This window comes from Olea europaea, chromosome 16 (assembly GCF_002742605.1).
Source record: "Olea europaea var. sylvestris chromosome 16, O_europaea_v1, whole genome shotgun sequence".
Lineage (NCBI taxonomy): Eukaryota > Viridiplantae > Streptophyta > Magnoliopsida > Lamiales > Oleaceae > Olea > Olea europaea.
In genome coordinates, this window is record NC_036252.1 from 18790830 (window position 1) to 18813704 (window position 22875).

General features: G+C 34.9%; 4 protein-coding genes across 4 annotated transcripts; all 4 read right to left on the reverse strand.

The window, feature by feature from the left end:
• Positions 1 to 2842: 2842 nt before the first annotated feature.
• On the reverse strand, positions 2843 to 7350 carry LOC111412383 (pectinesterase-like). The gene is made up of 2 exons (XM_023043289.1): positions 6242 to 7350; positions 2843 to 3742 (listed from the first exon to the last, which is right to left on the reverse strand). Exons 1-2 carry the CDS (start codon positions 7242 to 7244, stop codon positions 3042 to 3044), a joined length of 1704 nt encoding a protein of 567 aa, XP_022899057.1. The 5' UTR covers positions 7245 to 7350; the 3' UTR covers positions 2843 to 3041.
• A 4685-nt stretch (positions 7351 to 12035) lies between these two features.
• On the reverse strand, positions 12036 to 12614 carry LOC111412728. Its single transcript, XM_023043647.1, has one exon. The coding sequence runs from the start codon at positions 12612 to 12614 to the stop codon at positions 12036 to 12038; it is 579 nt and encodes a 192-aa protein (XP_022899415.1).
• Positions 12615 to 13422: 808 nt separating this feature from the next.
• Positions 13423 to 16203, reverse strand: LOC111412384 (60S ribosomal protein L18-2). The gene is made up of 5 exons (XM_023043290.1): positions 16079 to 16203; positions 15886 to 15975; positions 15647 to 15775; positions 14569 to 14751; positions 13423 to 13787 (listed from the first exon to the last, which is right to left on the reverse strand). Exons 1-5 carry the CDS (start codon positions 16079 to 16081, stop codon positions 13629 to 13631), a joined length of 564 nt encoding a protein of 187 aa, XP_022899058.1. The 5' UTR covers positions 16082 to 16203; the 3' UTR covers positions 13423 to 13628.
• Positions 16204 to 17767: 1564 nt separating this feature from the next.
• Positions 17768 to 18490, reverse strand: LOC111412385 (protein SENESCENCE-ASSOCIATED GENE 21, mitochondrial-like). The gene is made up of 2 exons (XM_023043291.1): positions 18297 to 18490; positions 17768 to 18193 (listed from the first exon to the last, which is right to left on the reverse strand). Exons 1-2 carry the CDS (start codon positions 18368 to 18370, stop codon positions 17974 to 17976), a joined length of 294 nt encoding a protein of 97 aa, XP_022899059.1. The 5' UTR covers positions 18371 to 18490; the 3' UTR covers positions 17768 to 17973.
• Between the last annotated feature and the right edge of the window lie 4385 nt (positions 18491 to 22875).

Below are 22875 nucleotides of genomic sequence, written 5' to 3' on the forward strand. Positions count from 1 at the left end.
AGTCTCAAACAGTGCCCCAATAATGATCTTGAAAGAGAAGAGATGCAGAAGATTCCCTATGCATCAGTGGTAGGGAGTCTAATCTACGCTCTAATTTGTACTCGTCCCGACATAGCATTTATAATGGGAGTTTTGGGTAGATACTTGAGTGATCCTGGCATGCAACATTGGAAAGCAGCCAAACGCGTGATGCGTTATTTGAGGAGAACAAAAGACTACATGCTCACTTATCGGAGATCAGATAGTTTAGAGATCATCGGGTTCTCTGACTCCGATTTTGCGGGATGCCAAGATAGCAGACGCTCCACATCAGGCTACGTCTTTATGTTGGCTGGAGGAGCTATCTCATGGAAGTCTGCTAAACAGACTCTCATAACTTCTTCAACCATAGCTGCAGAGTTCATTGCTTGTTATGAGGCATCCAACCCTGGAATATGGCTACGAAACTTTGTCACTGGACTACGAGTGGTAGATGGCATTGACAGGCCATTAAAGATTTATTGTGACAATAACTCAGCGGCGCTTTACTCCAACAACAATAGGAGTTCGACAAATTCGAAATTCATCGATATCAAGTTTCTAGTTGTTAAGGAGAGAGTTCAAGATAAACAGATTTCCATAGAACATATGGGAACAAATTCCATGCTAGCGGACCCACTAACCAAGGGCTTAACGCCGAAAGTCTTTCATGAGCACACTGTTCACATGAGCGTTATTTTCGAGAATATTCTAGTCTAGTGGGAGTCAATTTTATGTTATATATGTTTGCTTTAGACATTAAATTATTTAACCTTCTGTAGAATAAAGTTGATGGTCTATGATTCTATTTCTGAGTTTGCTTGTGTTTTCATTGTGCAATGTTTGCATTGCATTAAGGACTTTGGAATGATCTCACTAAAGACTAAAGAAGGACCAGTTGGAAATATGCATGTTTGAGATCACATTTCATGTAAATTTCCATGCTACTCATCCGTATTTGATATATGTCATTAAGTGTATTAATATGTTGATCATCATGGTTTAATCACTAATGTATTGTGATGAAAGTTGTTGTGGTTCCATTATTAGTATATGAGATGGACAAGATTGTTTAAGGAGCAGTCTAATGATAAATAGCATACAGATGCGCGCCTAAGGAGTTTTGTAATATAATTGTTTAAGGAATAATATGTAACCAAGTGGGAGATTGTTAGAAAAACACGATTTTCCTAAATTAATATTGGCAACATATTAATACAATTATATTAGTTATTTAATATAATGGGCAAAAATCAAGTGGTCTATTTTTTTGTATGCCCATAGACTACTCAAATTAATATGGACTAAGTGAGTAGATACCCGCTAATATTACTCTAATTAAGGGATAATGAGAACCTTAATTAAGTAGTATATAAAGGTTATTTTGGTTATGGTCCCCAATATACCAAATCATACACTCTTTTCCCTTTTCCCCATCAAGAAGAGAAATCACGGTCCCATTGAGGAATAAGGAGATTTGGTTGAGGAAGATCACAAAAAGCCACCATCTTCATTTGCATTCATCGGTACGTAGTCAATTGTCACAGTAATTCCGCAACAGTAGGCAATCGTTTACAATGGATACAGATATATTATCTGAATCTGTGAATCCTAGTAATTTAGCATGATGTTGATCCTAAAATTTAATTTATATTTGGATCTAATTTGATTTTCTAACATCTTAATGAAAGAATTGTGACATTTTCGGTTCACGCTAAGATATGGTTCTTATCCTGCGTCCTAACACCATAAACTTCTTCAATCATTTTATGAATTGTGCAAGCAAATATGTCAGCAAAGTTAGCTTTTATCTAGAAATTTACTATTACTCGGACCATAATATCTTTTTTGTTTTCTTTTATCTAACTCAGCCGCAGTTAAGTCACAAAACACCACCTTGACAATGACAGTTGATCCTATCCACAGTAAAGTTAACTGCGTTAAAACTTTGTACAAATGAAAGAATACGGTATCCATTATCATTCTAGGAAGGTTCAGACCACCTGATTTTGTTTCAAATGTTCTCTCAATCAAAACCATCAAATACAAATTTAACCCCCAATTTTGTTTAGAAATGTGAACCTTAGTTTCGAATTTCGAGCTTACCAACACCCTAAAGTTTTCCTCACATTACACACTCAAACTAGCCACCATATTTTATATTGAAGTTAAATTTTCAATTTTGAAAGCTACGGGCAAGCTAGTTGCACATGTAAGACCTAAAAGAATACTAGTGCTACAATTTACAAGTCGATATTGTCATGCCGTCCACATGAAATTCGCATCAATTTCCGCATGTAAAAGAATAATTATGCATCCGATGGACAAATTTATAAATGATTTATAAAGAGAAAAAGTTGTGAATCTCACAAGATATGTAAATAAAATAAATAGTAATTATTGTTAATAAGTGGTTGAAATGAATGACTGACTTTAATTAAATTTATAAACCATTTTATAAATATAAATTGTTATGAAAATGGAGGTTTAAATTGGACCGGATCGGCGGCCTATCTCAGGTCCACAGGTCTTTATCAATTCTAACTTTGATAAGGGTCCAAATCCTAGTCTGGCCCTGGACATATGATGCACGCTTGAGCCAGACCATAATTCACTTCGTGGTGTGCAATGTTGTCATTTTCTTCTTTTCTTTTCTTCCATATTAGATCATGATTATTCTTGCATATTAGTCGTCGTACATGATGAGTGCGATCTAAGCAAGCCATATACTAAAAGCATTATTTGTAACGTGTGACATGCAAATTATTCGGTAACATAGCACGAGAGTAATAATTTTAGCTTTTACACGAAATGTAAATAGTGATTGAAATGAACACCAACAAGATTTTTTTGGGGAATTTTGGGTAGCAACTTAGTTTATAACCAATCGATCCAAAATCAAGTTACACATGAATATAAAATAAGGTACTTAATTAAGCTCTAAAGACTTGGATCAGAAAATTCCTCCACCTAATAACACACAATAATAAATTAGCATCCAATTGATGTCCACAATGACAAAATCAAACGGCCGTTAAATTGGAATAGAAGGGAATTCCCGTCGCTGGCAGCCATTGATTTCCCTGAATGAAATTCGCGACAGTAAACTGACTCGCCTCAGTTGAACTATTTATAACTCGGTAACCCGGCCAACTCACTCTCGCAGTCGTATTTGACCCGGGTCCCCTATTCCTATACTCTCCATAATAAAGCGTATCCAATGCGAAAGTCCCATTCCATTCCATCCATCCCGCCGGTTCAACCAGATCACCAATATTTGACAGAAGAAATACAGTCCTTGAATACTGTTTCCACGGCCGACCGAGATAGGTTCGGAATGAGGATTGGACTGGAATCAGATCGGCGGCGGCGGCGACTTTGCAATTGAGGATTGAGATCCCGGTGTTTTGGTTCGGATCTTCCCTTCCTTGGGCAGTATATATGTTTCTTTGATTGTCGTTAGGTTTACGCGCGTATAGATTGCTGTTTTGGAATACGACGGCCGCGTTGCCGAAGATGAAGTCGACTGTGCCGTAAATGTCGCACTCACGGTAGAATTGACGGAGGGAATGGACGTAGAGAGTGTCTTGATATCCGACGAAGCTGCATTGGTAGAAGGCGGAGAAATCTGCGCCGCTCCGTAGCGCCACCGCTTGGTGTTTGCTTGGACCGGCGTAGTTCTCAAATGTGATGCCTTTGGCGATGAATCCATTTCCCACCACCGCTGCAAGTTCGAAGGATAGACATAATTAGTTCAAATTCATTAACACACGTTTGGTTAAGCTTAGATTGAAGTATCACCCACTTTTATTTTACTAAGACTAAAATTTGTTGTCAATTAGATCCCTATTTAGCAGAACTAAAGTTGATTTAAGATATTTAATGTTTGTAAAACGCAATATCTTTCTTCTATCACAAATTTCTAACTAGACAATTAATGGTCTATTTTGCGTGCATGGTGCAACTGTTAAGATATGATGATTGTGCTTAGGTGACCTATCACATCCCCTTGTCCGATCACATTTTCACATCTGAGTTGTGTTGGACTTTATTGAGCGGTCCATACTATCATGTATTCAAAAGAAAAAGTAGAAGAACTTTTGCGAGAAAGAAAAAGTCCATAGAAGTACAACGATTCAGTAGAGATATAACTTAACAAATTTAGGCGTGACATAAAGAAATGACGTGTGGACCATAAATAACATGTATAGACCAAGTCAGAATTGAAATAACGTACTATTCTATCCATAGCCAAAAATGCATTGGACTTTATACTTTTCCTCGTCAATTCATTTTCCAATCCTCAATCACTTAGACACGGATTCACACTATAAATAAAGAACAAAATGGGGCCTGTGAAATTGAGATTAATCGAGAAATTTGGTCCACATTGACATAGCCATCACGTTTGACATTAACAACTAATCTTATATATATATATATATATTGAAAAAGTTGCAGTCTTAAAAATAAAAAATTAAATTAAATTAAAAAAAAAACACAAAATAAATTCCACGTTCCGACACGCCATCCTGTCTAGGAACATGCCAAATTGCCATAATTAAACCCACCGACACATTTGTAAGCTTTTCTTTAATCATTTCCCTTCTTGAAATCCATGACACTACACTCATTTATTTAACACAGTGTGACAGTGATGTGCATTTCAAAGTCTTCAATAAATCATATGCCAGCTTAATCTTTTAAACAAAATATTCTTGCAAAATTTTTGACAAATTTAAACACGACCAAACATGCTTAATTAAGAGGATTTGAAAGAGATTCTAAAAGAAAAGTTACAAAGCACATTCTAAATTTAGTAAAAACAAAAACAAAATGTAGTATTTTATGTTTATTTTAATTTATTTGAGATCGGGAATCTTAAAATAGTTCAAAAATAACATGCTACGTAGGCATGTTAGACTTCATTAAATAACATGCCATGTGTGTATTCAACCTAGATTATTTTTTATATCCTGCATCTACGCCATGTTAGACTTCATTATTATAATTACAAGTATAATTTAAAATAAGGGTGCATGTTTCGCACGTCAAGCTAATTAATGCAGTGATGTTTGACATTAAAAAATATACGTATTTGTACCATGAGTTTGTAATATTTATTAAATCATTGTCTAGTAAAAATTTATAAGCCCTTTTTTGAGCCCTATTCTTTTGGAAAAATTCATTTTTTAACAGTATTTTGACATCATTTCAACCACACAATCTTCAATAAAATAATATTACACGTAAATCGAAAAAATTTTCTTATTTTTTAACCACACATTTCCCATCAATACACTATTCAAAAATTCATTCTTCCCAAAAAAAAAAAAAAAAAAAAAAAAACCCTCAAACAAGGGCTTAGAATAGATTTTGTGAAAAAATTGAAGAATATAAAATTAAAAATTAGGTTTTATTTATATGGTTAAAAATGAATTTAAAGAAAAATAAATAAAATCCAAACAGGGCATAATACCAAATCTACTAGAAATTACCATTGTAAAGTGTTTCAACTTTGAACGGTCAAATAACACACACTTCAAGTGATGATATATTTAACTGAAGTCAGTGATTTGAATATTTTCTTTTAATTTCAAAGCCCAAAATAATAAAAAGACAACTTTATTTTCTCAAAGTAGAAATCTTCTGTGTGTACAAAAATATGGTGCCAAAATTCCACATAATACACATGGCGGTTTTTTATTAGACAATAGCCAAAAAAAAGGGGAAAAAACCAGACCAATCAAATGCAGCACTTCTTCTATGTAAGCAGAGAAACTGTTGAAAGTAACAAATAGAAGTGATAATAATGAAGAAAAGTTAATCACAAAGACAAAATCTACTGCAAGTCCCTATTTGTGCCACTAGAAAATGTGATGTGCAATGGTCCACCAATATGTTCTCCTATTAACATTCCTTATTATATATGTAAAGTCTCATCTAATAATTAAGCATGAACAAGCAATAAAGGACTCAGAACTTGACCAAAACAAATTATGCATAAAAATTTTATTTTTACCCCACCATAAATCCGCAAGTGTGCACAAGTACAAGGTGTCAAGCTCGTCTAATAATGTATACTAAATATATAGATACCCTAAAACATCATCCAATATTACATAGCGAACATGCAGAATATATCAAACATGTAGAAATAATAAAAGGCCGTTTAATATTATATCGAGCAAGTAGAACTAGTGAAAGAGAGTCGAGAACTCACCGACGGTGGAAGATCGGAAAGTAGTCCAGCCATCGACGACACTCCGATTGCCTTTTATAAGTGTCTTTCCAATTCCATCTCCTACAAACATGATCATGCTCTTTTTCCTTTCCACTTCAATGTACTCATAATACGCTCCACCCTTTATGTAAATCACAAACCTCGTATTACTATTATTCGGCGCTGCACTTAACGCCTCATTTATAGTCGTGAAGTTCCCACTCCCATCTTTCGCCACCACCAAATTGAACTTTGTTTGATTCGCCGGCGCCTGTAAAAGTGCCCGGTCCTTTTTCTTCAGCCAAACCGGGAAACTATTTTTCATCGACCCGTATTCGTCAAACACTTCATTGTTTCTCGAACCCTTCTCCTTCTTCTTCTTGATTTTCTTGAGCATGGCGAGTGAATTACTCACGTGCTTAGAGATTTTCTTCAGCCTGCCTTGAATGAACCGGCGAGTATTGTTTTTACTATAAGCAAACCCATCAAGGCAGGTGTACTGATTCGTCATTGCAGCACTGAGAAGTGTTTGAAAATCCAAATAATTTTTTTCTGCAGAAGTGTTTTTTCCTAATTCGGAAAGTATAATTTTCAGCTCAGCCACCGTGTCCGAAAAAAGCTCGAGACAGTCGTCGAGAGCTCTCCGATCAATTGGGTCAAGTTTCTTGAGTCTCCGACGGAGACCGGTGGCGTTGGCGGCGCAGGCGCGGACCTCCAACGTGGTGACATTGACAAGGTCGGAGATAACTTCCGGGATAGATTTTTTGTGAAGATCTGGGAATGTAGAGAGTGTAGAGACACATAATTCTGGGTACAATGTACCTTGGCAATGTGTATTTGCTACTTGAATGTGCTTGTGAATGTGTATTGATGTTGAACTAATGGGTGAAGTTCTTTGAGTAATTACGTGGGAATTTAGAGTGCAAAGTGTGAACAAAACTAGAGAAAAACAAGACAAGAAAATGAGAATGAGTTTGGATTTTTGTCCGAAAATGTTTTCCATTTTTGAGTGTTCAAATCGGTGAGGTCTAAGGGTTGGATTCTTCGGATATTTAAGAACTGGGGGTGGGTGAATTTTTCTAATCTCAGATCTTGGGAAAAAAGAAAAAAATAACTATTTTTAATTTTTATACAAGGGATGGGACTGAACGAGCAATTTGACATGATTTATTAGTTATTTTTTGTTATCTAATATTTAATGTTTTCATACACTTATCTGTGCCAGTATTTATTGGTTCTAAATTTTGAAAAGTGTATATTGTCTTGTTCACGTCATGTGATTGGGAGGGAGTGCAAATTTTATTTTTCGTGACAAAGAAATAATAACTTGTTAAATTTTTTTTAGATAGAAAATCCTAGAGTTTTTGAGTATGTGAGAATAAAAAAACTTTGTGACAATGTTTGTCCATCAAAATGTTGTAGAAGTTTTCACATAATGTCGTCAGAATACACACATAGGGGGTGAGAAGGGTATTTTTTGGCAATTGTTTTTCATGGTGGACTCCACATCATGAGACTATCCTGACAACATTGTGTAAGAAGTTATTCTGTACGTATGAATTTATCCTTTCTTATCTACGTAATAAGCTGACCGAGTTTTGATCTATTATCTGATGTGGAAGGATTAGGTTAGGTAGGTAGAGGAATTTTCAAGCTATATTCACTGTTTTTGTAGTTATTGGCTAGTCATATCTTAAGATCTAGAAACTCCACTCCATTTTTTAGTACTCTTCTTTGGCATTAACCATCTCGAATGGCCTTTGAGCAGTAAAATCTTGTTGAGCTCTAACGGATCTTAAGGAACATTCTTGCTCGAAATAGTATTGAAAGTTTTGTTGGTAGCCAAGTTATTTAATCGATCAATTAGACATTTTTTTTATTTTTTTTTTATTCATGGCAAGTGACTTTTTTTTTTTTTAAACAACCCTTACTTATGGCAGAGGAATACCGTGATGACAAAATAGCCTAACAAATAGCGAATTTAAAAATTTTCTAGACCAATCAACTCACTTACGTAAATAGGGAACTCTAATGCGGTCCAATCGAACAAGTCCTCGAGCCTGCTCAGGCAAGTCACCACAAGATGTAAATCTCTGAATTACCCTTTGTGCACCCATTTTTGCTAATTAGACATTGTCATGTCTTCTCAATATCAATTCATAATTACTAAAAAATTTGATCAGCAACTCCTTTAACCATTACCCCCTGTTTGATGGCTATTATTCGAGATTTTCAATATTTTGAATAGTAAGTTTTTGGAGAATGTGTGTTTTAAAAAAAATAATGAAATTTGCTTGCAAAATATTTTATTATGTGAATGTATAATTGAAAATAAGTATATGTAAAAAAGAATTTTTAAATAAAGGATGACAAATAGACTTAACCATCTATCATCAATTAAAACGATGAAAAAAAAATTAGATTAGTACAATCATTTCATAATTACTGAAAATTAGTTAACAATTATCCATGATGCAATCATCCATTAAAGCATTGAAAAATGAATAAGATTAGTACAATAAATTCATAATTATTGCAGATTATGTTAGCAACCATAACAATCGTTCGTTGATGGAAGCATGAAAAGTAAATTAGAGGGAAAAAAAAATCAATTTATGTATAAAATATTTTATGGTGTGAATGTATGGTTAAAAATTAATTTTGAGAATAGAGAATTTTAACTTCATGTCAATTCTAGCCTTTCTTTTAGTAGATTGTGCTTCTAAACATGAAGTATTAAATTCTAAACAAATATTTCTGGAACGTTATAATCTTGAAATTGACAAGGACCCGTTGCTAAGATTTAAAAGACAAACTTTCAAATAATATTTTTTTGATTATTAAGCAATTATTGCAATTAAGAAATCATGAAGATATTAATTAAATAATAATTAGAAGTTGTTGGACTAGTACATTGATCTGATGAACCCTTAAATAGTACAATCATGCTAAAAATTCAGGCTCAAATCTAGATATAACACATGTCAACGAATGATTGGACAATTTAAAAAATTAAAACAAAAATACTCAATTATTTTCTGACACGTCAGTCTGTTTCTTCACTCTCTATTTTTCAATATGACTAGGTGGCTTTATTTTATATAGTATATCCATATTCGAGGTCAAGGATTTCAAAATAAAATTAGTAAACTCAATTTTTTGAAAAATTTATTGCCACAATCTTCAATTTACCTTTTTCTACCCTTTTGCTCTCAAAGTTTCTATCTAAAAACATTGTCAAAGGACCAAGTTGTCATAGGCTTAACACTTTTATCGATTTGCTGCACAACCTTATTGATGTCAAGTTTCAACCCCTTGCAATAACACCTTAAGTCAACGTTCTTCAACTCACGGATTTAACCTTTTTGAGGTTAAATAAATAGCAAACGTATTTGAGATATTAAAAATTATAAATTCGGCCGATCTAGACGGAATCGACCGTTACTATCGGGATATGAGCTTGTGTTGTCATAGGCAATGGGATTTGCTATTTGCATAGATGATGTTTTTTTTTTTTTTTTTTTAAGTGCTTGGATAGTAATTTTGTGCATATATTAACATGTGAGTGCCACGTGATCATCCGACGAACTTTACCGGAGACAGGGGGGAATAAGAAAGAAAATTTAGGGAGTGTTTGTTTTCCATTTTTGTAAAAATGAGAATGAAAAATATAGTCGTTATGAGCTCCACACAAAAGATAGATATTCAAATTTGATGACTTGATATGATGAATAACTGTCATATTTTTCATTTTAATGGGGAAAGAATGAGAAACAAACAGGGTTTAAGATGACACCTAGTCAACTTTAATTTCTGTTTTTATGTTGTTGGTCTAGGTGCACCGACAAAGGCCTTAAAAGTGGGCCTATTGTCCCCACAATCCAACACGAGATCCAAATCTGTGGCCCATGAAAAGGATAACACGGGCTCCAAAATTCGGAGACATTATTGCAACTTATAGCCCACATCTTACTATTGTTACGTGAGGTTGTCTACATTAATTATCCGACGCCTCCGTTTCGATATAATTTATAAATTGGTTTATATAATTCATTATTATTCATACGACTTGTGAGATTCATTATTATTCTTACTTATTGTGATACCAATATCCTAGTAGCATGTCACATCATTGCTAGCATGCCTCATGACCCATGACACTATTTTTATTAGCGCTAGTATGCAGATCACTTATCTATACTATTGTCAAGCATGCGAAACCGCTATAATACATGATAGGCAATCTGTATATTATTATATTTTGAAGAAATGTGATATGTCATCAAATGACCCCAAATTTATTTTATATATGTGCGATGGAGATATTATGTTGTATTACAGGTTAGTTTAGTTCATATTACAGTGGAGATGTTGTCGAAATTTCAAAAAATTATTTGCAACATCTTTCGAGGCAATTCGTAAGTCCTCACTTATTCAGGCTAGCACGCATATTTTCTAAAGCAATTCGTAAGTCCTCACATATTGGAGCTACTCATATTTTCTAAGGCAATTCATATGACCTCATCTACTTGACTACTTATATTTCAAAGTCCAACTCGCACATGAATGAACGATTCAGACTTGGGGGACTATACCCATAAATCACTTCACATTAGGCCTTATCATTGGACCCAAACGAGGCCCATTAGAGTTGGACAACATAAGCCCAAGAGGCAGCCAAGTAAAAGCCCATGTTGATGCTCTCAAGGGGATCATTCGAGATGCCTTAAAGAGCTAGCCAGATGTCTCAAAGGGCTAACCGAGGTGCCTGATGAGGTAGTCCATCGAGGTCCCTAGAGCTCCTCCAAGGCTCAGCCCTTGTGCATACTAAACCCAATCCGAAGTTGTCTAAAAATCATCTAAAGTTGTCTAATCGAGGCACAAGAAGAGGTCTAATCGAAGTGCCTTTAAAGGTGTTGTCGAGGTCCCAAGAAGCCCAATTGAAGCACTTGTTGAGGTACCCATTGCTATGCTAAGACCACCACCTCATACTGGGCTTGGATTTAAGCCCATTAAAGCACTTGACCCATCTCCACCTCTATAAATATGAGAATTCTCTCTCATTTTCAGGTATGCCTAAACACGTTAAAACACTTTAACAACATTCCCCCTCTCCAGAATATTGCACTCCATACTTATATCTCCATCCAGCCGTTGACTTGACCGTGGAAGTGCAAATGATCGCCGGACCTTTTTCTCGTCCAGCAACCTTTGCCTCTTGACGGGATGCCACGTGTGCAAGTATAAAGAAGACGAGATCAAGGCACTTGTTGGCCATTTTCGGAGGTCAACATAAACCGTTTATAAATTTTTCAAACCAAGGTCAAGTCAGCTTCATCGCATGAGGAAAATGAGTAAAAGATTACTCGTCAATTAAACAATGACAAAAAAATGAAAAGAAACCCGATAGTAAAAGTTACAATAGAAGACAGAGTTCAAGAAGATAAGAAAAATACACTGTGAATCATGAAGATGATACACCGTCCATTTCTATTAAAGCATTCTCTATTTCGATTGTAAGAGACTTTGCAGGGTATGCATTTGGGTATATACAGAGACATTAACGAGGGATGTAAAACAACGTTGGTTCTCGACCTATAGTAGCTTACTCTCAAGGACAACAATGAAGACGAATATGAAGAGCCAACAAAATGTGTAGCTGAGTTTGCAATAATGTAATATTATTATTCGAACTAAGATTATTAAATTTTAATAGAGCATTTGCAGTATCCATGCATCACATTAAAATACAATAATTCAATTCATATACTTGAAGGCGTTCTCATGTATCTTTCTACGCCTTGAGCAAATTCAAGGCAGCTGACAATGTGATATTCAAAGAAGAACTGAGGGCCAAGACGTTGTCCGGCAATTCAACATGAACTTCTGGATCACTCTTGTCGGCAATTCTATTATTAAGCAACGTACTACAAGTATCAACGTCCCCAAATGCAGCCTCGACAAATTTGATTGCATCCCGGTATACACCAGCAAAAACTGCGTTGATTGCATCTTCGATGAGATCTCCGACCGGATTTAATTGATCGATGCAATCGGTGAGACTGGATTGCAACATTGGAGCCTGATCTGGTTGTGCAGTAAGTAACACGATGGACTGGGTGAAATTTGCCGACTGATCTTCGGCGAATCGGAGGGCGAAGAATATAAGTCCGTTTGCATCAGCCTTTTGGTTTTCTGGCGCGGATTCTAGAATCGAAACGCATTCATTGACGCCTTGGCATGCTTTTCGGATCAGAGCAGAGCCAGATAAAGACGATGATGATGGGGGAAGGGCGCCAACTTTAGCCGAAATTACGGTGAAATGAAAGCCCAGGCAGAAGAGGAGAGCCAACGGAATGAAGAACTTGGACATGATGGTTGCCTTTTCTTTTTTTCTTTTTATCTCCTCTTCGATCCTTTCGTGATTAATTTTTTGTGCATGGGGCTTCTATAGGAGACAGGAGGTTAATTTTTCGTGTATTTTCCGTGTTGATCGAATGGCTTGAAATAACATGCTAATTAATTTTCCCCATTAACCGGGGAAAATATAATTATGGCCATACAATTTTAGAAAAATAAGCTTTGCCAAACAACGAAACGGACTAAAATTTCATTACTTCATACACAAAATATGCCCCAACCATACATGGAAAACCTAGTTTATCAATCGAAAATCGAGACAAACTGGGCATTATGGTAATATGTGAACACGCGGGATCTCATTCCAGAACTACCGTAAGTCTTTCACCATGACTACTGACATTGTTCGAGAGACATTGTCTAACCCTGGTGAAGCACTTTGCTTATAGGCGATTAGGCTAAAAACCTTTTCAATGTCCCTACGAACATGGTCGAGTGGCAGGCATGGTGGAGGCAGCCACGGTTCTGGAGGCGCCTTAAGTGGCCGCGGCAAAACCAGCGGCCATACAAATGAAACAAAACTGAGGATACATGCAATTACCATAATGACAACGGATAGTAACATAATTTTAACATTGATCGCAGTGTAGGTTGAGTAGCGATATCATCATCCATTAGAGAGTTAATAGAGCAGATTATGAGTTCCAAGGGATCATATGGACTGAAGCATGAGCAAATTTTTCTGGCTCGAACCTTGAAGAAATCATTTCTTCCCATGCAGACAGCCGATGTATAGACAAGACGTAGAGAATCATTGCACAAGTCTAAAAGCTCGAACATTTTATATCCTTCAAATATTTAAAAGCATACAAAGCCAAATGTGATAAAAATTGAATCCAAGATAGAAAAAAGATGAGAGAACACAAGAAAAGAACTGGGGCATCACATTGAAGGACAAAATCTTTCATAGAAATCTGATAAAATGTAAAAAACTGCCATCGACCTGGTAATAACTAGCGGTGGAAATTTAGACCTTAAAACCTCTGCTGTTTCTTCTACCTCTTGCACGCTCAAACTTCCTACCCTTGGCTCGCACATACGGCTTGGTGTGGCTGTGTGGAACACCAGGAGCTGGACCAAAGTGCTTCACTGCCTCGCGAGACTTCACGGGTCCTCTAAGAAGTACCTGCATCAAAACAGCACAGTCAGCTATTCATACAAGTCTTCTAAAATTATGTCACCAATATGTCTATTAGCATTGATATCTGGAAATATTATTTGTGAAATACATCACCCTGGGAGATGATATACTAAGGCAGTTCAACAGCAATAGTAAATCAAATTATCAAAAGAAAATGACAACAGACTAAATTACCGGAAAATCAAACATCAAATGCACACAGTCAACAACAAAACACGGTTTCATAATTGGACGAGATTCTATTATTATTATTTTTTTATAGGTATAATTGGACGAGATATCACACACTAAAACAAATCCTAAACCAACTTATCCCTTGAAAGGGAAAAAATCACAACTCATGGGATGGACTACAGAGAAGCACAAGATTAAAGCATACTTAAAAAAAACAAAAACAAAAAACAAAACTATTCCCATACATTTTGGAGTTTCATAACAACACAAGGTTTATGTTGCACAAACTAAAAAGGCAAAATTTACCAGCAGAATCATAGCTGTGTGCAAGACCAAAATGGTTTAAACATTGAGCATAAAATACTCTCTAACAAAGCAATTTTCAATAGAAACGGAATCCATATCAAACCTCAATTACAAGTTCAAAGGAAAGAATGAATCAGCGTACTGAACACAACAATCATTCCAGACTTCATTAAAATCATGGACAAAAAGATATTCGTGTTTTTGGTTTAAACCTCTCATTTCCACCAACTCTATCAAACACGAGCAACAATAAATTCATCAAGAAAAAGACTAGAATAGTCACTACCGTATTTTGCCCAAGAGGAGCTCTAAGAGCGAGCTGATCAAAAGTCAAGCATTCTCCACCTGCCTTCTCAATTCTTGCCCTTGCTCTCTCTGTGAATCTCAAAGCTGTTACCTTCATTGCAGGGACTTCATAAGCCCGAATATCATCAGTGACAGTCCCAACAAGCACCGCAATCTTGTCTTCCTACAAAGAAACCAATAACCATGTATTGAAAGGACGTTAACTGATAGTCGCCAGATATTCATGTGATTCAATTTTAACCTAATTGTTTCAATATATAAAGAAACAACAATTTCAAATAAGAATTGATTAAAAGGTATTTTGTCCAACATATAGCAATATATATGTAGTACCCAGACAAAAATAAATAAATAAATAAAACATAGAGCATGTAGAATGTACTGAACATTATATATAATTCAAACTCTGTGATGAAATGCTCAATTTACAGCAGCAGTTTTACTGCTAGTTGCTACAATGTCAGAATCCCATTTGTGGAAAAAAAATGTGCTAGTTAATTATAAATCAACATGTAATTAGACTCATCTTTTGAGCCCCATTTTTTCCATCAAAATACATCTTTCATCCGTGATTTAACCCCATATCAACCACGCATTTTTTAATAAAATAATATTACCCACAAACCCAAAACTTTTCTTACTTTTTAACCTTCAAAATGCAATTTTTGGAAAAAAAAATAATAATAAAATAAAATAAAAATTGGAGCTCAAACAACCCCATACTTAGATTAATTAGTGTATAGCCTACTTGTTTGGTTTCTGGTGGGATCTCTATGTAGATTTTTGTGCATTTCATTTTTCATACAATATTACACTTCCATTATCCCATTATTGGTGTACTCCCTCCGGATATTTAAAGACTGCAATGTTCAAATCACTGCTTTTAACTTCCTCAACTGGTTGATTAACACAATTTGCTTGAGAAACAAAAGAATATACTAGAAATAAATTGACCTAAGACAGGCAATTTAGAACTCGGAAATCATATACGAAGTCATCCAAACACAAACAATACAGCAACAGCATAAATCAAGATATATAGCAATATAGAATATTACCTTTCCCTTCATGAAAGTGACGAGTCGGGAGAGAGAAAGAGGGGCCTTGTTAACCTTGCTCATGAACAGCCTCTTCAATATCACTGCATTGAACTTGCTTCCAGTTCTCCTCACGAGGAATCGATACAGCTGTCACGTAAACAATCACTCTAAAGCTTATCATACGAACATTCAAAAAAATCTCTGATGCGATCACACAAAAATATATTAATAGAATTTAAAAAAAAAAAAATTGTAACCTTGACAAGAAGCTTGAGGTAAATATCATTGGATTTTGGAGCGGTGCGCTTGGTCTTCTTGCTCTTACCTCCGGCGACCAAATCAATACCCTAAATACAAAACAAAATAAAAATCAATCAATTTAAAATTTTGAACTTCTTAGGGTGAAAAAAGACAATTTTACATTTGTTTAGAAGTGAAGAGGAGGCATACCATGACTGCTGTTGGTGGTGCTGCCGCTTTCCGCCGCGCCTTTCTATGCTAAATTTTAACAATGTGAAGTTAGTAGGGTTTTGTAGCGTTCTTTATATTCTGTTAATAAACGAAGGGAGCTACTGTAGTGAGTTCTAAGGTAGGTACAAATGAGCCCTAAAATTGAAGTCCAGCCCATAGAAATTTCATTTTCAAGCCCTTTAAGATATAGAGAATTTTAAACCCATGGGCCTGTCAGGCCCGATAAATATATGACTGGTCCAACACATTTCAAACTTTCAGCAAAAAGGGAAAAGATGCCTCTCAAAATTGTTGCATTGGTTCCTTGTAGTCATTGTGGATTAAAATATGTCTATTACACTCTGATAGTCAAGTTAGTGGTGAATTTAAAGGTGGGTTGGAAAGTAACAAAGTTGCTCGTATAATATAGTCTAAGTGCATTTATAAGTTTTGTGTGTATAAGTTAGACAATCATTATTTATAAGAAAAGTACATCGTGTGCAGAGCAAGTAATTCTCTATTTCATGGAAGATGATCCTCTCTTCAGAAGAAGTGTTCAAACGTGTGATTCACAGTTGAGTGTCAACGAACCGACTACTTTCGATTTGCAAAAAATTAATGGATATGGCGGACACGATAAAATGGAGTAGCCTAGTGAATCAACACGCTTATAGGATTCTAGGGAGCACATTGACTATTGTATTTACACTCGGTTGAAGAATAGATATTGACTGGATATCCAAGTTCAATTTGATCCACCATTAATGGAGTTAGCTTGATGTATCAACTTGCTCATAGGATTCTTAGGAATATGTTGACTTTTTTATTTACATTTGGTTAACTATAGATTTTATTGGATATTCAGAGTTCCGTTGCGATTTAGAGTAGAAGCATAAAGATGAAAGAGTTGGCCTAGGTGCGACATATCATTAGAGCTGAGTTTTGAAGAGAAAAACAATGTCCAATGAGCCATATATACCGTCCCAAAAATGAAATAAGAAAATAGGTTTAGTTCAAGGTTAACAGGGAAATGATCGTGTCATACTGTCCTAAAAATGAGTCAGACCTGCCCATCTCGATCTTATTTACACCTCTGGTTGTGAGTGCTCATCTCGATTATCACTACATGACTTGTAAAGAAATGTATGACATCTTACTGGTAATTCATCCTTCGAAATTTAGAGTCCACTCCACAAGCATAATAATATTCTAAGTTAATATCTGTAACGTTCAAGCAACACATACATCTGTTGCGTGTGGATCTCTTCAATTATGAAATAGGTTGTCTCTTTAAATAGTTTATGCCACATGTTCCAAATGGAACCCTGCCCTGAAAGTCAGAAAGAGACATCCACCTTGCTTTGTATTGTAATCCATTTATTTGATACCTAAAATGCCTTACTAGACAATCCAGTAATTGACAAACCACAGAATTCATTTCTTTTTTTTTTTTTATACTGAAATTATATGAACGCATCCTGTCCAGTTGTTGTTTTCATCATTCAATTGATAGATCGCTCATTAGTATATCAGTTTAAATGATTAATTTCTCCATCATAGTTCAGAGCTTGTAATAGCTCGTTGAAATCGAATTCCGCTTAAAGAAGAAAATCTTTAAAAAAATAATAATAATAATATTGTCCCAAATTCCTCAGATTCATTAATATACTGCAAAAAATGAAGAATTGATGAACAAAACGTAAATAACTTAGATATTGCATTATTATGTAATGAGAACAAGGCAACAAAGGCCTCAACATGAACACTCTGTTTCTACACCTAAGAACAGAAGTTACAAAGCTACAACAATTGAGTATATAATATAATCTACCGAGGATCATAGCCCAAGGGAAGAAATTGAGACCAAAACTTGATTCAAAATCAGTTTTTCCAGTTTAGTGTCGTCTGGTTTTGTTCTTCAATAGAATCTCCCTCAACTCGGCGGCGTCAATCTCTTTGGATTGATTCTCCGGCCGGTAATATCCGGTGACTGGATCCGGCACCCACGAGGTTTTGGTCGATTCTTTCTCCCCTTTCTTCAACATCACGTTCGAAGCACCTCCTCTAACACCGCTGGAAACACCACTCTGTGATGCTGTCGCCGCATATCCCCTTCTGCACAAACATTTCACGAATCACAACCGATCAAAATACTACTCCAATCCAATCTATTAAAAAATATATATATACAAAATTCACAGGAAATCAAATATCCCACCTGGTGACGACGGCGGAGATTCTGTTAACAACGAAAGAAGAGAGCATCTTGGCGTTGGAGAATGATCGAGCCATTGACTTTCAATTTTCCTCAACGAAAACAAGAAATTTGTGTGTTATTCTTTTCTGAAAGAGCTATGGATTGAATGAATTGAACTTCGAGGAGAGGATAAGTTCACATTTATAGACAAAAATAAGGAACGCGTGAGGGTGTAGAAGAGTCGTAGGAGGGAAAAAGAAAAATTAAAATTGAATTAATTTGGGCCGAGTCAATGTCATTAATTCGACACCTGGTCAGTGCCGCTTGGGCATGTTGTTCAACTTGCCACTTAAGATATGTTTGCCTATGCCCATGCTTATGCCTTGCTAGTTATAGATGATGTTCAACTTGCCACTTAAGATTTGTTTGCCTATGCCTAGCTTAGGTTAGACGTAAGCTAAATACTATTGGGTATCGTTAACAAGAATACAAAGATGACAATTTGACCCAAAAAATCGTGATTCATGTTGTCCCGCTTCAATTATATAGCTATTTAAAATGAAAATTCAAATTTGTTTATAAAAACCTTGGTCTTGCAAATTTGTCCAAATTGGAACCGATTATCCAAGTCCATTAACATTATTTTCAAAATTAGTCCGTTGCCATCCAAGAATTGAATAAGATTTTTTTGCATCATATTCAGCTTCTGTTTGATAGGGATTAAAATTCAGATTTTAATATAAGTCAAAATCAACAATTAATTTTAATCATATATTTTATGGTATCCACAACTTTTCGACTACACATTTCATTAACTTTTATCAAAATTTATTAAAAAATTGATTTTAATCTCTCCTAATGAGGCTTAATATATATCTTCATATTCAAGTCGAAGAAGCAATATCAAGTTCACTTGATTATAATCAAATTGAATACCGTTCATACACGATTGAAAGTTTATTGTTGAATCATCTTTTTGGCAACCAATCAAGTACTTAAATTGCCAAGTCAAATCTTATAATATTTTGTGGGTCATTTTAAAATGCGTGTGGCCGTCGACATTGATTAATTGACTTCGCCTCTTAATCAATCAACTGGCGCACGAGAAGAAGAAGAACTTTCAATAAGTTGGGAAAATTCGCTACCATTATTTCTAGCCATTGGATGAACAAAGGTATCCTTAACGTGTCGTCAAATGAACTGAACCGGTTCGGCGGCGGCGGAGTCTCTAAAATATCTAGAAAGTGTGTGGGCCAGTTCAGTCAATTTCATTACATCATATTTCTCATGTTGCTTCCTTTCGTCACCTTCAGGAGTTTCCTTTCTTCCGTATTTCTAAAAAAATTCACCATTCACCGTCAACAATCTTGCTACTCAGCAGACATAAAACCAGGGTTGGGAACAGGTATTTTAATATTGCTGTGGTGGCCCACAGCACACGATAAAAAATAAAATAAAATAATAGTAAAAAGACTTTACAAAACTAAACAAATTGTAAGAAATCGGGATTGACTTTTCGGGTATTGCTATTTTCATCCACATTTTTTATTAGTACATCCTACTCTAAGTTCATCCCTAATAAAATTTTAAAAGTTGTAAAAAATATTATTTACATTCACTTCATATTCAAATCTTGTCATTATTAAATTCATTCATTTAAATATTATATATCCACATGAATTTTATATAGTCATCATACTTTAAATACATCTCTATCACTATAGATTCGTCCAATCCCTAAAATCATAAACTCTTAAACCAATTAAATGAAATAAGAACAACACTGAACTGATTGAACATTAAATTAACATGAATTAAATTCTTTGTCTATTGAAGTTCTAAGTATTAGAATATTTCAAACAATGAAGGCCAAAAAAAGAATAAAGTTTGATTAAGCAAGCTGAATTTTACTAACTTTGTTGGCTGCAATTATTCTTTTTTCTTGATTAACTGATGAAATTGCATCAAATTTCGTTTGGCATTCTTCGAAATCCAATATGATTGCCAACACATTAATCACATTTAGGGTCATCATCACCTATAATTATATTCATGTATTTTTCTCTATATATTAGGATTCTAGTTTGCACAAATGAAAATAAAAAACTAGTGGATCAATTTAGAGTTATGTATTTTTATTTGATTTTGTTTTATGTCTATTTAAGTAAATTTACATAAGATTTAAAATATAACAAAATTTAATTTTTAAAAGTGGATGTATATATAAAAAGTGTGGATTAAAATAGCAGCACCCGATTTTTCCTTTGTTCCCAAACCCTTCGTTCTGCCGCCGACCGGAGCACCTGTAGTGACCGACCAAGAAGAAGAAGAAGAAAAAAAAAAAAAGGAACTCATTTATCTCCAACATTTGAAAGCCCAAAAGTCAACCACAAATAATCCTCTCATCCAATTCAAATTCCTTCAATATTTTTTGTTTCCAGTCTACTAATCCCATCTAGCTAAGTAGCAATTAAAATCCAAAGTCAGCTGGTCCACTTTAATATTAGTGATCGTGCTTTGTCCTGTAAAAGAAGAAGGGATGAAAAGCAATCTTTTATCACACAGAAATTTGGAAAACATCTTTCTTAATTTTGGTAACACTATATCACAAGGGTTGATGAAATCCACCCATTTTTACGTCAATAATTAAATTCACTGATTTTGATAAAAAGTTTCGTAATGTGAAATGGACAAACAACTATTCCTCACCAAGTTGTAGAGTTCAAGGAGCAGGGATGATCTGGCGGCGACGAGAGGGAGGGAGGGTTTGGCACTTATGTTTTTCGGTTTTGCTTTCCCGCTTCTGTGGTTATTCCCTTTTGTTTAGTTTCAGCCAGACTTTCTTTTTTAAAGTGTTTTAAGCTTTTTTTTTTAACTGTGCAATTTTGCCACCTCGGCGAATTTCAAATCCTTGTTTTTATATATGTTTTTATACCTGGTTGAGAAATATTATTCTTTTTTCAAATTCATTTCAATCACATATTTTTTCAATAAAATAATATTATACGTAAGTTTAAAGTTTTTTCTTAGTTTGCAATAACACGCTTTTCATCAATCTACTATTTTTAAATACATTCTCTTCTCGAAATGGGGCCCCAACGAGGGGTTAATTTTGTTTTGTAGAATTATAGACATTAAAAAGACATGCTTGGGGTACAATAAAATAAAATTTCATCTCTGATAAATGCAAAAGTTCTGATTGAGAATCGAAATTTCATTAACTTAACAAAAATTAAAAGAAGTAAATCAAAATTTTATATTATTTATCACAATATAAACAGTTCAATCTAATATAAAAGAACAAAAATCATGGGTGAAAATGTTTAAACTTGGACAGTCCCTTTTGTTGACCCCAAGAAATGAACTTCCACTTGGGCTAATGATGGCAAAAAAAACCCGTCCCGTCCCGAATGGGGCAAAAAAAACCAGCCTCGATGGGTTGGTGGGGCAGGATGGGGCGCCCCGTAGCGGTACAAGGTGGGGGTGCCCCGCCCCATGATTTTTTTTTTATTTCAAGTTATATTATTATTAGATAATAAAATACAAATGTAAAATTTAATTAATTACAAAAGAAATAAAATTTAGTCAAAACATAATTTTATTTGAAATTGTTTAATTTTTAACATTGTTTATTTCAAGTGTTTACTTTGAATATTAAAATTTTGAATTTATATTTTGTTCTATAATAATAACATAATTTGAAAAATAAAAAAACTAAATAAACAGGGCGACAAATGGGGCGTAGCCTCGCCTTGCTCCGCCCCATTGCCATCCCTACACTTGGCCAACAAAGAATAACTCCGCGTAAGTTCTTCCTTGCACACTTGGCACAAACGGTTAATAGTTCATGGCCATTCCTAGCAATGGTTGCAATCACGAACACTCTGGTAGCAAAGACCTTTGGACCTTTTTAAATTATCTCAAAGGGGAGAAAATATGGTAATTACTTAGGTTGTGAAGTTACATTACCTCACAAAGGTTTAGATCGCAGGCATTTATATAGAGAGAAGTGTGGAAGAATAATCGTTGGATGGAGAACGTGTGGCTCCATCTATTGGTCAGAAGTATATCTTCATAGATGTCCATCTATCACTCCATAGATGGGCAGGCATTTGATATTTCTGGATTGGAGTTAATTTGCTGCAAAGATGTCATATCTTTCATTTATAAGATTTTATTTTGGACAGATTCTTGAATAAAAGATAAGTATCTTATGTCGAAGCTTTCTAGGTGTTACAGCTCGAATTTTGTTAGCACCACTTCGGACCAGACACTGTTGACCTCGAAATTTGCCTCACTTTAATGTTGATGATTTGGGCGCTTCGACACCTCGAAGTGTAGCCTGTGTTTGATGATCTAGCGGTTTCTTCACTAGGGCGTAGCACCTTTATTTTCAATTCAAAAGGAATTATTGACAGTTTTAAACAAAATAAAAGATATATGTTTGGCCTAGTTTTATCCCACTATCTCGAGTGAATTGTCCAAATGGTCACTGAATTTTGCAAAAAATTTTAAAGGGGTCACTGAGTTTTAAAAATCACCAAAATGATCAATGAACTTTGCAAAAGGTTTCTACGGAGTCACTAAACTTTAAAAATCA